This window comes from Chanodichthys erythropterus, chromosome 16 (genome assembly GCF_024489055.1).
Source record: "Chanodichthys erythropterus isolate Z2021 chromosome 16, ASM2448905v1, whole genome shotgun sequence".
Taxonomy (NCBI): domain Eukaryota; kingdom Metazoa; phylum Chordata; class Actinopteri; order Cypriniformes; family Xenocyprididae; genus Chanodichthys; species Chanodichthys erythropterus.
Window position 1 is genome coordinate 5,689,533 of NC_090236.1, and position 17,930 is coordinate 5,707,462.

General features: G+C 36.4%; 1 protein-coding gene across 3 annotated transcripts in view; it reads right to left on the reverse strand.

The window, feature by feature from the left end:
- The window catches only part of vwa5b2 (von Willebrand factor A domain containing 5B2), a 39,097-nt gene extending 24,288 nt beyond the window's left edge, over positions 1-14,809 (reverse strand). For all 3 annotated transcript variants that reach the window (XM_067362891.1, XM_067362892.1, XM_067362890.1), the window contains exons 1-6: positions 14,740-14,809; positions 10,111-10,253; positions 7,344-7,550; positions 5,456-5,681; positions 2,121-2,278; positions 516-647 (exon numbers count right to left, since the gene is read on the reverse strand). In XM_067362891.1, the coding sequence (XP_067218992.1) occupies positions 516-647; positions 2,121-2,278; positions 5,456-5,681; positions 7,344-7,550; positions 10,111-10,249 (862 nt within the window). In that variant the 5' untranslated portion in view covers positions 10,250-10,253; positions 14,740-14,809. The remainder of the gene's footprint in view (positions 1-515; positions 648-2,120; positions 2,279-5,455; positions 5,682-7,343; positions 7,551-10,110; positions 10,254-14,739) is intronic.
- Positions 14,810-17,930: the final 3,121 nt, after the last annotated feature.

Here is a 17,930-nt window from a genome sequence, read left to right on the forward strand (position 1 = left end):
AAAAGCAATACTGTATGATTTCTAGTCAGGCACTGAATAGTTTACTCAGAAGAAGTTTGTAATGCTTTGGTGTCCAAGAAGGGTAGGATTTGGCACAACACTGAAGTTTATGATTTATTTAGCTGACCATTTTGATCACAGAAAAATGGATGGGAGAAAATTGCAATGCTCAGTTTGGCAACTGTAGAAAAGTAAGTTGTTTTCTGTTGTCTTACTGGTAAAGGCATCAGCTGTATTCTTTGGTATAAAGTGTACATTTGCATTAGCTAACCCTAAATACATTTTGTAGGACAATTTGAGCTGCATAAACTAAATTTATGATGACATCAGAGTTTGTTGCTGCTTTTGAAATATCAAAATATGTTACTGAAATGCAATCAGAACACAGTTTTGGAGATCTTTCTGCATTCAAGCAGATATTGTCTATATGACATGCATTACCAAAAAAAAGCTGCGGAAGTGTTCCCAGAATTGCCAACGAGTTAGTGATTTAACATGTTAAGCCTGGCTCTCACCGCTAAGGTGTAGTATTATTTCCAGATGTCGGTCACATGGATGCTCCTCGGCCAGGGTGATGTAGGTTGCAGATGCAGACTGTGCACTGGGGTCAGCGTCCGCACGCAGGGCATGGGTGGGGCTTTCTAGACCTGGAAATGCAGAGATGGCATAAAAATAGGTTACAGAGTCTGTTCACATGACATTTCAGCACTGATTTGATTAGTTGCTATTAAAGAGTGTTATTTGTGGGAATCTTTGACATCTAAGCCTCAGGGAACGAAAGCTATGACAAAACAGATTCACAAGTGAAGATTGATCCTGATTATCTGGGTGTAGTGAAGATGACATTTAAAGGAATTACATTTGATATAAATATAGATAGGCATACAAAACATATCCATTAAACTAACAAAAAAGGTTATAGTTTAATATTAAAACAAAGTTGTTGGCTTTACAAAAATGCTTTTAAAAATTGATGTTATTTTGGTTTCTTTATTGTACTTAAAAATACTATAGCCAATTAAAAGTTTGGGGACAGTAAGATTTTTTAAAGAAAGAATACGTTAACCAAAATTTAAATTGATCAGAAGTGACAGTAATGACTTATAATGTTACAAAAGATTTCAAATAAATAGTTTTGGACTTTCTAATTCACAAGACAAAAAACATTAATCATGGTTTCCACTAAAATATTAAGCAGCACAACTGTTTTCAACATTGATAATAATAAATGTTTCTTAAGCACCAAATCATCATTTCTGAAGGATCATGTGACGCTGAATGATTCTGAAAATTTAGCTTTGCCATCACAGGAATAAATTACATTACAAAATATATTTAATTAGAAAACAGTTATTTTAAATTGTAATAATATTTCATAATATTACTGTTTTACTATATTTATGATCAAATATTTGCAGACTTGGTGAGCATTAGAGACTTTTTTTAGAAACATTACAAATTCTTACCGACCCCAAAATTTTGAAGATTAGTGTACTATGGTAATGAATGAGAACAATATATTTATATACTGCAGTATATTATATATGGTTTTCCAAACACAGTACTTCATGATATTACCAAGGTAAATGTAAAATAAATACTACATTACCATGGTTCAGATTTCAAAAAGTAATTTATTTGTAGTGTCCTGCTCAGTGTCCATTAAAGTCGAGACAGCTAAAACAGAGCGGTCACTTTCCTCTGGAGCAGAACAGTGTCACTACTATGATTTAGGACTCTCTATCACCCTGTCTCCATCTCTTTCCTCTGTTCTAGTGGCCTGGAGACTGAGCCAAACACTCTCTCACTCTGCACACACCCTCACAGATGTTTGGCTCCTTCTGGCAGACTCACTGATGTCTATCATAATCACTGATGTCCGTGCCAAGTTTTACGCTAACTGGATTATTTCAGAACACAAACTGGACCTGCATGAATGTACAATCGCTCTTAAAAGGGGGCTCTTGTCCTTCTGTGAGGGACAGAAACAGGTAAAAGGTAAGCCACTTTTTGTCTCCTCCTCCAGATAACATCGTTCTAGAACTTTTCTGCTTTTACATTTAAGCTCTTGCTCTTGTGACTTGTGTTTTATAGATTGGACAGAAAGATATAAATGTTACCGGCCAGCAGACAGGCTCCTCGAACCAGCAGCTGGAAGTTGAGCTGATAAGGCGAGAGGTTTGTGGCAGAGCTGGTGAACAGAGCATGTGTGCACTGCTGCCCAACTCCCAGCATCCTCTCCTGCTTCCCAGACACACTGCCAAAGCACGTAGTCGGGCTGAAGGAGAGACGTTAAATAGGATTCTTGGGAGGTCAAACCCACAATTTTCACCATTTGTTATTCAGGTGGTGTAAATCTGATTATCAAGCAAAAAGTAGGGGCGTTTTATTGAATATATACCTTTAAAATGCATTGAAGATAACACAATAAAAATAAATGTTTCTTGAGCACCACATCAGCATATTTGAATAATATACAGTGGGTACGGAAAGTATTCAGACCCCCTTAAATTTTTCACTTTTTGTTATAGTGCAGCCATTTGCTAAAATCATTTAAGTTCTTTTTTTCCTCATTAATGTACACACAGCACCCCATATTGACAGAAAAACAGAATTTTTTTTTTGCAGATTTATTAAAAAAGAAAACCTGAAAAATCACATTGTGCTAAGTATTCAGACTCTTTGCTCTGTATTTAGTAGAAGCACCCTTTTGATCTAATACAGCCATGAGTCTTTTTGGGGAAAGATGCAACAAGTTTTTCTCACCTGGATTTGGGGATCCTCTGCCATTCCTCCTTGCAGATCCTCTCCAGTTCTGTCAGGTTGGATGGTAAACGTTGGTGGACAGCCATTTTTAGGTCTCTCCAGAGATGCTCAATTGGGTTTAAGTCAGGGCTCTGGCTGGGCCATTCAAGAACAGTCACGGAGTTGTTGTGAAGCCACTCCTTCATTATTTTAGCTGTGTGCTTAGGGACATTGTCTTGTTGGAAGGTAAACCTTCGGCCCAGTCTGAGGTCCTGAACACTCTGGAGAAGGTTTTCGTCCAGGATATCCCTGTACTTGGCCGCATTCATCTTTCCCTCCATTGCAACCAGTCGTCCTGTCCCTGCAGCTGAAAAACACCCCCACAGCATGATGCTGCCACCACCATGCTTCACTGTTGGGACTGTATTGGACAGGTGATGAGCAGTACCTGGTTTTCTCCACACATACCGCTTAGAACTTTCATGGGCTTTCATGTGTCTTGCACTGAGGAGAGGCTTCCGTCGGGCCACTCTGCCATAAAGCCCCGACTGGTGGAGGGCTGCAGTGATGGTTGACTTTCTACAACTTTCTCCCATCTCCCGACTGCATCTCTGGAGCTCAGCCACAGTGATCTTTGGGTTCTTCTTTACCTCTCTCACCAAGGCTCTTCTCCCCCAATAGCTCAGTTTGGCCGGACGGCCAGCTGTAGGAAGGGTTCTGGTCGTCCCAAATGTCTTCCATTTAAGGATTATGGAGGCCACTGTGCTCTTAGGAACCTTAAGTGCAGCAGAAATTTTTTGTAACCTTGGCCAGATCTGTGCCTTGCCACAATTCTGTCTCTGAGCTCTTCAGGCAGTTCCTTTGAACTCATGATTCTCATTTGCTCTGACATGCACTGTGAGCTGTAAGGTCTTATATAGACAGGTGTGTGGCTTTCCTAATCAAGTCCAATCAGTATAATCAAACACAGCTGGACTCAAATGAAGGTGTAGAACCATCTCAAGGATGATCAGAAGAAATGGACAGCACCTGAGTTAAATATATGAGTGTCACAGCAAAGGGTCTGAATATAGGACCATGTGATATTTCAGTTTTTCTTTTTTAATAAATCTGCAAAAATGTCAACAATTCTTTGTTTTTCTGTCAATATGGGGTGCTGTGTGTACATTAATGAGGAAAGAAAAAAAAATGAACTTAAATGATTTTAGCAAATGGCTGCAATATAACAAAGAGTGAAAAATTTAAGGGGGTCTGAATACTTTCCGTACCCACTGTATATTGATGACGAAAATTCAGCTTTGCCATCACAGGAATAAAACATTTCATAAAACGGTTAGTTCATGTCCTTGATTCTGATTGGTCAATAGCTGTGTTTTATTCACGATAAAACACGGCTATGATCGCTTCACCCAGCTGTTCTGTGTATCACTACACAACACCCTTAGCAACCACTCTTAGCAACATAAACTCTCAATTGATATTGTTCATTGAACCTTACTGTATTATGTAGAAGAGTATAGAGTGAGTGAGTTTATTACCTGCATTTAGATTTAGCATTTTCCTTCAGGTCAGTCCTACGTTCATAATAAAACATCTGTTTAAATGTCTGCTGCAATATCTTGTCCTTTGAACAGTTAAGGGGTTTTTCCATCACTGACAGCACTAGTCAAAGTATTTGTCAGTTGCGTCTTGTTCCGTGTTCACAGCAATCAGTCTTTTCAATGTAAAAGTCTTTGCTACTGACTGACACACTCATAAAGACCATCTAATGGCGTAATAATGTAACTTCTGTTGCTGTTCATGGTCAGGGACTATTTTTCCGGTGGAAGGGAGGCTTTTACTTCATGAAAGTTGCATTGATACATATTTTTGGCTTTAATATTTATATTGTGTGATAACCGTTTTATAAAAGCAATAAGGTACTCAAGGCTAGTGCTGTATCTTGAATAGGTGCCTGCAACCCCTTCAGTCGTGACTTCATGATACAGCACAGCCTCAAGTACCTTATTGCTTACTTAAAATACATAAAAATAGAAAACAGTTATTTTAGATTGTAATAACATCTCACAATATTGCTGTTTTTTATTGTATTTTAATCAAATAAATGCATCTTCTTTCAAAAATATTTGTACTGACCCCAAACTTTTGAACGGTAGGGTATTTATTTATTTATTTTTTTACATATGTTTTAAGAATTTGAATATACAGTGGCCTTAAAACATATACATAACAGATTTCTTTTATTTTTTAATGTTTAGCTTGAATTTAAAAATTGGTTTCATATTTTATGTAATGTGAATACATTTTTAAAGGGCTAGTTCACCAGAAAATGAAAAATCTTTAATCATTTACTCACCCTTGTGTCGTTCCAAACCTGTAAGACTTTCATTCATCTTTGGAACACAAATGAAGATATTTGAATGAATCTGATATTTCTGTCCCTCCGTTGACTCCGTTGAACTACCACTGTGATGCTTCAAAAAATCCTAAAGAGATCGTAAAACTAATCCATATGAATTGAGCAGTTTAGTTTAAATTATCTTCATTTGTGTTACAGATTTGGAACGACATGAGGGTGAGTAAATGATGACAGAATTTTCATTTTTTGGTGAACTAACCCTTTATGTCTTTCTATACTTTTTATGACCACTGTAATTATTAATAGTAGTAACAATAAAGGGATTAAATGAATTAAAGAGGTTAACTTTACCTGTTCTCCTCTGATTTCCCCCCACTTTCACTTTTTCCTGATTGAATCCGTGTTCTGACTATAGGTGTGAGCACTGTGGGATAGACCAGGCGGATTGCACCATTTTCAAGTGTAGGAAGTTCAAGGGTGGTAGTGATGACAACTGACACAATTTCTAGCGGTCCAATCTGTCCTGTGCTCACAATAAAAGTGCTCCTATCCAGGTCCTCATCCAGCAACAGATGACCTGAAATGAAAAATTTGCAACAATCTCACAAAGATCTGAAAAAAATTTTTTGGGGGGGGGATATCAGGTAATTTAATACGTTTCAAAACACAAAATAATAATGTATATTCAGAATTCAGACTCAAAAAAGCCTGTTCTGAAACACAGAAACCTAAATTGAAATATTTGTGTATTAATATAAGGACCCCATCCAAAAGCAGGCACAGAGCCAACACAGCTCTCTATAATAATGAATGCTGCCTGCACACTTCAGACTGTACAAGTACAAAGCACTATAAAGAGAGAACACAAGATTTATGAGAACACCAAAAACACTTCTGTAGTGTGTGCTTGTGAACTGTGACAAAAGAAAAAAAATACTGCATTTTTTTTAAATCTGGGATCAGTGTTTCAAGAGAACAGCAATGAAGATGACACGTCTTGCCACGTTTCTCTTAGCTTCTTAGCTTAGATGACCTTTCAATAACTTCCATAATGAGGCAGTTCCTCCACCTTTGTCATAATGAAATGGACCAATATGTTAATGTGAACATCAAGCAAGTGTGTGTGTGTGTGTGTGTGTGTGTGTGTGTGCGTGCGTGCGTGCGTTTTTGTGACATATCAGGACACAAATTTGTATAATGACATGGGTATGACATAGGTATTACAAGGAGAGGGTGACTTATGAGGACATTACACCATGTCCCCATTTTTAAAAATTCTTCAAAGTTTTCTGTGATGGGTAGGTTTAGGGGTAGGGTTGGTGTAGGGTGATAGAAAATACGGTTTGTACAGAATAAAAACCATTACGCCTATAGAATGTCCCCACAATTCACAAAAACAAACCTGTGTGTGTGTGTGAGTGTGGTAAACCCTACATTATGGGGACAAAATGTCCTCATAAGGATGTCAAAACCAGAAATCTTTGACCTTGTGGTGACATTTTTTGGTCCCCATCAGGAAAACAGCTTCAAAATCATATAAAATTATGTTTTTGATAATGTAAAAATGCAGAAGGTTTTATGTGAGGGTTGTGTTTAGGGCTAGGTTTAGGTTAAGGGGATAGAATATACAGTTTGTACAGTATAAAAATCATTATGTCTATAGAAAGTCCCCATAAAACATGGAAACCCAAAGTGTGTGCGTGACATTAATGAAGAAATTACTGTCATCGTAACCGAGTTTTATCATAAACAATGGTCCAATATTGAAATCCTAATGACCTACAGTTTGTCAAGATTAAATAGAATGTCACATTAATAGCTTGCAGTGAAAGTAAACAACAATCTCAGGACGTCGGCATCCTTGTGTGGGATAAAGGCCTGTTTAAACCTTGACTATAATGATAACTGTAATTGTAAATATTGAATTATCGTTATAACTCTAGGAAACTCCACACCACAGGTCGACACAGACAACACAATATAGTTGGAATCTGTTTCAGAATCAGAAGGATTTTTTCCAGTTGAAGAATGACAAAATCATTGACAACCAATCAGAATCTACCCGGTATTAAAAACCTTGAGCATTTAAAGCAGCAGACGACATTTAAATAATACTAAACATTGCTTATAATAAACAAAATATTATTGTCAGTTTGTGTCTACACTGATATAGTTATTGTTATAGTTTATAATATTTATAACCATAATTCTTGGTGTGAACTGGCATTAAAATGCTCACCGTTGGAGCACTGTATCTCCAGACCTGTTCCTCCACAGCATCCCCACTCCTTGCTGTGACCACACTGCGTGTGCAGCGCCGATCCTGGGCAGCAGTCCAAACAGCAGTCCGCACGGCTCTGGAGTTCCACACTGACCAGCCTGCCGGACACCACTGCCTCAAAACCCACCACGACCTCCTTCTCCCCCAGAGGATACACAAACACACCTGTGAAGGTGACGGGGACATTGTTATTTTAGGGCAGTTAATTGATGACAAGTCTTTGTTTTCTTACCTTTTATATATTCAATGTGTCTGAAATGTTCTTGAATACACTGTCAGAAAAAAAAAATGTGCAAAAATTGTACCTTTAGTGGTACATCAACTTTTCACTGAGGTAGTAACCTTAAAAGGACAACTTTGTACATTATAAACCATTAAAAGGTGCAGTAAGTATGCTTAATCTAACTCTTAAAGGGATAGTGCACCCAAAAAAGAAAATGATCCCATAATTTACCCTCAAGCCATCCTAGGTGTATATGACTTGTTCCTGAGTTTTTAAAGCTCCAAAAGCACATCCATCCATCATAAAAGTAATCCATTTGACTCCAGAGGGTTAATAAATGCCTTCTGAAGCAAAGCGATGCAATGTTTTGTTTTTTTTTTGTAAGAAAAATATCCAGATTTAAAACTTTATAAACTATAATTGCTGGCTTCCAGCAACGGCTGTGTATGCATTCACAAGAGAGTCGAGTTCCGGCGGAAGGGTGACCTCTGACCCGAAGTATGATGTAGGATGTATGACGTAATCGTAGCATAAGTTTAGGTGAGAACTGATGAAAGCGGAAGCACAGAGGATAATGCAAAACAAAAAGGTGGTCATGAATTAGATGTCTTACGTTGGCTAGATAGTCATACGTTGGGTCAGAGGTCACCCTTCTGTTTTTTTTTTTTTTTGCAAAAAGCCATTGTTTCGTTTCAGAGGGCATTTATTAACCCACTGGAGTTGTATGGATTACTTTTATGATGGACGGATGCACTTTTTGAAGCTTCAAAAACTCGATTCAATGCCATTACAAAGCTGGGAAGAGCCAAAGACTATAGAATAACACAAGATGCATCACTCGTATTGTTTTGAATGGGAGAAAGTGCAACGCGCAATATGGTGGAATAAGTCCTGCCTTCTAAATAAGAGCCAATTGCTGATTGGTAAAGTCATCGTGTCACTGCATCGGCTGTTAGAAGCTCCGGTTCCTATAGAAACAGTCAGGCGCACGCCTCAGAAATGAGGCACAAGAGACGCGCATTTAGGACTGTGCATGTGCATTAGCTTGATCCAGCCTGGAAAAATACATTTTTTTGTCATGATTTAAGCGTTTAGAAACACAATTTATGAGACAGTTGTTGTCAGATTTCATTGACTATTTCAAAAATGAAATTTAATCAAAAGCTTGGCAAACAGTTTTGGAGAATTTGATGTTTGCACATTCAAAGAGATAGGAGCTGCACTTGGATGCCTGCGAGTCATTTCAATGATGGATGCAGAGTGAAATTACTTGTCTTAAAGGTGCCCTAGATTGTTTTTTTACAAGATGTAATATAAGTATAAGGTGTCCCCTGAATGTGTCTGTGAAGTTTCAGCTCAAAATACCACATAGATTTTTTTTAATTCATTTTTTTAACTGCCTATTTTGGGGCATCATTAACTATGCACTGATTTTTTCAGCACGGCCCCTTTAAGAGATGCGCTTTCCTCTGCCACACGAGCTCTCGACTATATATACATCGCATAAACACAGTTCACACAGCTAATATAACCCTCTAATGGATCTTTACAAGATGTTCGTCATGCATGCTGCATGCATGCTTCGAATTATGTGAGTAAAGTATTTATTTAGATGGTTACGTTTGATTCTGTGTTAGTTTGAGGCTATGCTCTGTGGCTAAAGCTAACATTACACACTGTTGGAGAGATTTATAAAGAAAGAAGTTGTGTTTATGAATTAAACAGACTGCAAGTGTTTTTTATAATGAAAATAGCGACGATTCTTGTCTCCGTGAATACAGTAAGAAACGATGGTAACTTTAACCACATTTAACAGTATTAGCAACATGCTAATGAAACATTTAGAAAGACAATTTACAAATATCACTAAAAATATCATGATATCATGGATCATGTCAGTTATTATTGCTCCATCTGCCATTTTTCGCTGTTGTTCTTGCTTGCTTACCTAGTCTGTGCACAGATCCAGACGTTAATACTGCCTTTCCTTGTCTAATGCGTCGAATGGGCTGGCATTATGCAAATATTGGGATCATACATATTAATGATCCCGACTGTTATGTAACAAGTGTTTTCCGGAAGTCTTTTAAACAAATGAGATTTACATAAGAAGGAGGAAACAATGGAGTTTGAAACTCAATGTATGTCTTTTCCATGTACTGAACTCTTGTTATTCAACTATGCCGAGGAAAATTCAAATTCTGATTCTAAGGCACCTTTAAAGGGACTTTGGAAGAGCCAGGATATTATTTTACATAACTCAGACTTTGTTCGGCTGAAAGTAGAAAGTCCTATACACATGGCTTGAGGGTGAGTAAATGATGGGGTCATTTTTCATTTTTGGGGTCAACTATTCCTTTAAGGTACTGCTATGAACTTGTATGGATAAATAAAGTACAACGTTGTCCTTTTAAATGTACTGCCTCAGTGAAAAATAGTTGTACCCCAAATGTACAAGTTCTGCAAATTTTTCTGAGAGTGTATGTGTGCGGAATCTCTTACCCTCCACCGGTTCAGGATCAGTATTCACATATGTCAGATGAGCTGTGATGCCCAGAGAGCAGCCGTTGGCACAGGAAGTGATGTGGGATGTCTTCAGCAAAAGTGGTGCCCATGTGGTACGGTTTTTCAATCCTGGCATTTTCCTCAAGAGAACATCATCAGTATAAGTTAATTATGCTTGTTAAGAGGATGTCAGCAACAAGATCCCTTAAGAATATTAAACATGATCATTAATACACTTCATTTAATTAACATGTTGACTTTATCATGCCACTTACTAACTACTCCCTAAGAAAAGTCCATAAAAACAGGGCCCAATCTACTTATGAAGGAATTTTCAGTATTGATTTTTCCACTGGTGTTTACCCCTATTTCTTTGAGTTTTAAACAGATTTGGTCCTGGAAGAAAATTACCAATACCTTTTACTTTTTTCCATTAATTGAAATACAATAAATATTAACCAAAATAAAATAAATAAAACATCAGTGTTTTCAAATATGGGCCGGTACAAAAGAGACTTTCTAAACCAGATATTAGACAACATATTAGAGGCAGTAGCAGCAAATTTCCATTGGATTATTTGCTTCAGCAACCATGAAACATTTTAAGAGCAGACACAACCTCTCCTTCACACTATTAGATGTGTCCACCCCACATGCTGCCTGGCAACCGGACCACACTCATCCTGTCACAGTGGGAATGTACGTGTCAAACATTAACAGATTGGTCAATAGCGCTTCAGCACATGCATACAAACTCCAGCAGCAAGCGTAATGCTCGAGTCAACAGCCTGCTGTCTCGGTAGAGGTACAGATGCTAATATTTGGATGGAGTTTCATGAATTAGGAAATTTGAAATCTTTCAAAATCATTCCCCTGATGACACCTAAACCCTGACAGATGTCTAATCCACGGTCTAATTACTATTATCATTTTCTGCCCAATGATCAATCTAAAGGGGGAAATAAATATTGAGCATGTAGAATCCATATGAAACACTAGTAAATGAGGATGCAGTGGTGTTTGTTCTGTGCACAAGGTCTCACATGGTGTTCCTTGAAAAAGGTGCACTAACACCTGTCACCTGGACACTGGTCCACTTACTGAGATTTACTGTGCCGTGATTAAATGTCAAGCGCACACAAATACAATCATCACACTAGTGAGTGTTCGCGAGTAAATTGCTCTTATTGAGATTAAAGATTCACTTTTGACTTGCTGACTTTGAGTTGTAGTAATGTCTTGCAACTAAATATTTTGTATTTTGGCCAACATTATTGCACACAACAATATTTCTAAATGCATTTAGACAAAAATTGTGTAGTTTTTTTTTTAAAAATGGTGATTTACAATGACTTTAGGTATCAAGCACATGGAACAATGCTACAACATAAAAAAAAACCACTTAATATGCAAGACGCATTGCTGAGTAAATCACAGGTAGATGCAGAAGTCAAAGGCAAAAGTGCAACTCTGTAAAAAGCGATTACATTTATAAGATGATAGAGAAAATATCACCAGAAAACTGAATGAAGAGGTAAACAGATGTGGTTCACACATTTTAATATGTGAAGCACACTGAACATATATGTGGTGAACGTGATTTTACAACATCTTTGTTGATCCTGGAACAACATTCCAAATAACGAATCAGATTTGAGTGATAGGTTTACAGTTTACGTCAAGTTTACAACCAGGGTTAGGTGCTTCTACATCAGTGTTATTCACCTATCATTTCCCTCTGATTTTAGGGATAAGTTATGGGTAGGGTTAGGTTTAGGGGTAGGGATAAGGTTAAGACTAAATGAAGAGTTTGGTTCCAAAACGTAATAACTCCATTTTGATTCATTTGAGAAAAAAGGTGTTTTCTTTACCAAGAAAGTGGCAAGATGAAAACCACTATTTTTTATTTCAAACTTTCACATAGCATCTTTTGGTTATAAAAACATTAAAAATTCAAATCTACATTTTGATCTTAAAAAGTTTATTATAAAAACGTATAATTTTTTTCCCAAAATGCAATATTTTTTTTTTTCAAAATACAATTAATCCATCAATATAAAAGTTATTTTTCAAATTGAAAATACACAACAAAGTAAGATGATTCACATAGTCTAAACTTAATAAAATAAAGTTTAATAATAAACAATATTTATCTTATACAGGCATTTGACTAAAAATACATTCAGCCGTCGCTCCCAAAATGAATTCAACGGGTCATCTTGTTAATGTTATAAATTATTTGTCATTACCAATTAAAGAGTATCTAACGCCACCGCACGGTTAAATAAACACATTTGGTATTATTGGTATTTAAAACGGCTTTTTAAAAAGCCTTCAATGTTTACAGTGGGTGGAATGGTGCGCTGTGATTGGTTGAGCAGATATATCGCATTCTGCAGAAAAGGGAGACTTGCGTTTGTCGCATTTTGGAAAGAAAGGGAGAAAACATGACAGAATAACACGACGGACATCGCATTTTGTGCAAAATAAATAAATGACTTTTCAATACCAACCAGATACAATACTGATTTTGGCGGGAAATCAGTTTTTTTTTAAATGGCGTTTATCGCGTTTTGGAACCAAACTCTTCAAATTTTCGGACAGGAATGTTGTTTTAGGACCAACAAAATATGTTCATCCAGGAACATGTCTGATTTGCCAAAATCATGGTGACAGAACATACAACTCAATAAGTTTAGAATACTCAAAACATTTAAGTAAACTAATTTTTTAAAAGTTAGTAGAACTTAAAATTTTTGTGATGTGGGGCCAAGAGCCATGGAAGCGGAACAGTTGTCTCTCATTAATAATCACGTCACCGGCATCATTCTCAGCTTGGCCCCACTCATCATAATGTTAATTACATTCAGTTCATTTACATAAACATCACATTCAGACCTTGGTTAGATAGCAAATAACGCACGGCATTATAAATGTCAAAGAGACTGTCATGTGTCATTATATACTTGCATGTATATAATCAAACAACATACAGTATATGTGGTCTAAAAGGTTTTGCAGCCCATCTGCAGCCTAACCATAAGCTCTTCTCTACACCACAATGGTAAGAAAACTGGTAAGAAATGTCAAGAAATTAATTAAATGAGTTTGTTTCAGCAAAAAGTTGCATGAACTCAAAATTTCATTGTTGAGTTGAAGCAGATTTCTAATTCCCAGCATACTTTGATTCAGACTGTATAAATAAATGTTGACATTAAGTGTTATTTTGTGTGTTTTTGCACAAGATTAACATAGGGAGACTTAAGTTAGTGTTAGTTTTGTAGGGTTATGAGTAGAGCCTGTGGTTAGTTTGAGGATGGGCTGCAAAACTTTTTAGACCACATATACTGTGTGTTGTTTGATTTTATACATAAAAGTATATAATGACAGTTTCTTTGATAATAGCATGTGTTATTTGCTATCGATCATTTAACCAAGATCTGAATGTGATGTTTATGTAAAAGAACTGTATGTACTAGTTAACATTATGATGAGAGGGCCAGACTGAGAACTGTGGGAGCGAAGGGATTCCGGTGACGTGATTGTTATTGAGAGACACACTGGCATTGCTCCGCTTCCATGGCTCTCGGCCCCACCCCACTTGTCACAAAAAAATTTAAGTTCTACTAACTTAGTAAAAAATGAGTTAGTTTACTTAAATGTTTTGAGGTAATAAGTTTCCTCAAATGTTTTGAGTATTCTGAACTTATTGATGTCTGTTTACAAAACTAACATATGTCTCCCTATTTTAATCATGTGCAAAAACACACAAAATAACACTTTTATTTTCCTTAAACAGTCTGACACAAAGCATGCTGGGAATTAGAAATCTGCTGCAACTCAAATTAAGTTCAGCTTACTATAAACGAATTTTGAGTTCACACAACTTTTTTTCTGTTGAACTTTCATTATTATTTGAATGAAACAAACTCACTGTTTGGTTTTACATACATAAACAGAAGTAAACTTGGACAATAGTAACTATTATCAAATTTTTTTTTTTTTTTTAAATAGAATAAATAAGCAATCACTATGCTTGTGTGTAAAGTGCTCTTATTAGGATTCAAGATACTCTTTTGACTTGCTAACTTTGAGTTGTAGCTAAACATATCTTGCTACTAAATTCATTTTGGAAAACATTGTTGCACACTTTTTAAATGAAATATAATGAAATTTGTACAGAGAAAAAATAGTGATTTCAAGCGTTAGAGCTTTGTCTTTACATAAATAAATAAAAGGACATGAACTAAATTATATATATATAAAAAAAAAGATTAGAGGAAGTTGCTAAAATTACTTTCCAAGTCTTTGTATCATTTGAGGGGTTCGATCACTGAATCATTCAGAAAATGTTTAGCCTATATCAAATAGGTGAGATTGAGAATCATATCGGTAACAGAAAATGAAGCCGTGGAATAAACATAATTTCAATTAATTTCTAATTTTGACGAGAAAAGTATAGTTTATATAAATGTATCAACTATTATCCTGTTTATAGACATGCACTTATCATTTGAGTCCGTATGATTATAACAAATAATACAAAATACAACGACTGAACTGTTCTGTTGTGTTTGAAAAATGATAAAATTATGCACTTTACGTACACGTCGGGTTTTCACTTACTTGAAGAGCTGCTTCCAGATTTTTGGCCGGTTTGCTGTGATTCGGACGGTGACGTGTTACAGGTCTCTCTCCATCACGCTCTGGGCGGAGGGACTCGAGCGCGAGACACACTTCACTACAGCGCGCGTTCACGCACGCGCAGGGAAACAGGGACTAATGCATCTTACAGGAGTCTCTGCGTCTCTGTGATTTACATCTGTCATTTTATACCGAGATTCTGCGTCGTGTGAAATGAACAGTTCTACATTATGGGCCTCTGTTCAGGGTGACACTCTAAACTTTTTATCTTATTAGTGTATCAGCTGAAAAATGAAATCACAACTAATTTCATATAAGCTAATGTAAATTTTCACACGGGCAATGTCACAATAAACTGAGGTTTCAGCCAAAAGTCCAAATAGCTTGCACGTCAACATAAAATGAGAAACTATGTACTAAATAGCCTATGATCTCAGTCATTGTTTAATGGTTAAATAAACGTTTAGCTTAATTTGCTTTTAATTCTAAAAAGTTATATTTATTTATTGTTTGTATACTTTGTTTCTTCTTTTTCTGCAGCGTGAATAAGCCTATTCGTTCCATCAACAATTACTGCTGCATGCTGCATTGTTGTGCATTTGATTAATAAATTTGATTTGACACATTTTATTGGACAGGCTCTATAAAATTAAAATGCTTTGCTAATTTGGTTTGAATTTAAAAGGCCCACCAGAGGGAGACAACTCGTAAAAAGGAAAAAGAAAAACTCAAATCTGTTAATATTCATGTTAAAATATTGCAATCAGAATGGCTGGTGCTGACTCACACGATACCCTATGCAAGACCAGGCACGAGGCATCCAAAAACAGATATTATATTAATAATTTAAAATGACTTAGCGTTAGCTCGTCCATTCAGCACCATGGACAGCTCTATCACTTTTGTGCTCCATTTTGCCGTGTGAGTTCAGAGAAGGAATAATTAGATTAAAAACAGTTAAAGGGGAATTACTATTACAATGCTTAATGCTTCAGCAATATCATGCAAATAAATTCAAATTGTATTATTTTAATAAAATAAACATCTGTTGTGGATGCACTTCAGATATGACGACGAACAGTTTAGGACAAACAAGGGACTCACGAACAGCTATCACGAAAAATTAAAACAGGCGTTGATCATCCAGGTAATGACACAGTATTAAGAATCAAGCGTAAAATTTATAAAAAGCTATTATTTTGTCTTGTGGACTATATATAAACATCTGTTATGTGAAAGGACAGTACTAAATAAAAAAATCATGCATTTTTTTCATAATTACTCTTATTTTATTAAAATTATTAACATTTTGCAGATTAAAATCATAGCGAGCTCTCTAAAAGTGGAAACTATAACGCGCATGCGCTTAGATCTTATGAACTCACGCCAAGCTTTTACTTCCCTCAAACACAGACTAAACTATTGAATTCGAACAGGACTAACAGTGTAACAAATGTTACTTTAAAGATTATATTTTTAAAGTTTGGCTCTGCCCAGCCATTTTGGCGCTGTTCAGCGGGAAGGTGTTGACAGGACCTGATTATTTGACAGTAAGGTGAAATCAGCTGTAAACCAAAATTAATTGGTTGATTTAATAGAAATAGTGGGTTCAACAGAAGCTTCTCATAGTTTACTGGCTTTCTAACAATGATTTATTGCTCTAATAATAATCTTCAAGCCTATTTTCATCTTTCTTGGAGAACACATTTGCAGAACTGGTCATAATAAACTAGTTTTGGGAGGTTCCTGGAGTGTAGTTTACGTGTTTACTCTGCCAGAAGGTAAAATCACTTAAAAACAGATTATACGAAATCAAATCAAATGGTTTGGCAATATACCTACTATCGTCATAGTCCGGTAGAAGGCGCTGTTGACATATCCTAACCTATGGCACCTTCATGGCGATGGCACCTATAATGATTATAAAGGTAAGCATGCATATCATATAATATACTCTGCCTTCTCATAGGTTGTATGATGTTTACTCTTTCCCTCCCTTTTTTTCTTTGCTTATATATAAAGTTTTTTGTGTTATCCCTGTCAGCACTTCTCACATTCTCTGTCCGAAGCTCAGAAAAACAGGTCAATGACAATGGCAGTTAAATTAAAAAAATTACAGAGGTTGGACAATGAAACTGAAACAACTTGGTGTAGACCACAATAATTTATCAGTATGGTGTAGGGCCTCCTTTTGCGTCCAATAAAGCATCGATTCGTCTTGGGAATGACAGATACAAGTCCTTCACAGTGGCCAGAGGGATTCTGACCTTCCAGAACAGTGGACAGGTTTCTATGTGATGCTGGTGGAGGAAAACGTTTTCTGACTTGCTCTTCCAAAATACTTTAAAGGGGCTCAAAAATATTTAGGGAATTATTGTTTGAAAAACAGAGAAGTTGGACTCATCAGAGAACAATACATTGGCCACAACCCAAGATTTGCACTGTTGGCACCAATGAAACCCCCTTTGGACACATTAAAACTTGAGTCGCTATGGCTAGTAATTTTTTTTATTTTGCTCACTAGAGTTTTTACATAGAATGCAAGAACAATGCAAATGGAAAAATTATACATGTAAAATAGTCTACACTTTAGAAATTAAAGTCTTCACTTTTTAAATTAAATATAGATGAAATATAAAGTTACAAAAGGTATTCAGTCAAAAGCATTGAGTGATTTTTGCAGTGAGTCTTGTTTGAGTAACATTAAAAACAAAGGCAGCAGCAGAAATATTAGGCTGCTGTCACTTTAAGACTGCATGGATCCAATATGTTGTCTTTCTCGACTGTTTACATTCACTTAAGACATAACCGACTGTTTACTAGGAAACTTGCCAAGATGGGCATTTTGACAATCTTGTGTGAAATTGTCCGTTCAACCGCAAGAAGATGTGAAAGAGATCTCAATTTAGTATTCATGTGCCGTCAGGCGCGGCTTTCTGTGTGCGCGCTTCGGATGTGCAAGTTCTTGCGCTTGAATGTTTAAATTGGCAAGGCTTAAAAAACGCCTGCAAATGATAAACTTTCACGATGGTCCGATTGGGACAATGACAGTTCTGTCACTGAGCCCTGCAGTTGCTCTCTCTTCCTCTTATGGTGAGTGCGCATTAGGGATGGGCAGATCGATATGAAGTATCGATATATCGATACTGATGTAGAGTATTGAAAGTATCGAT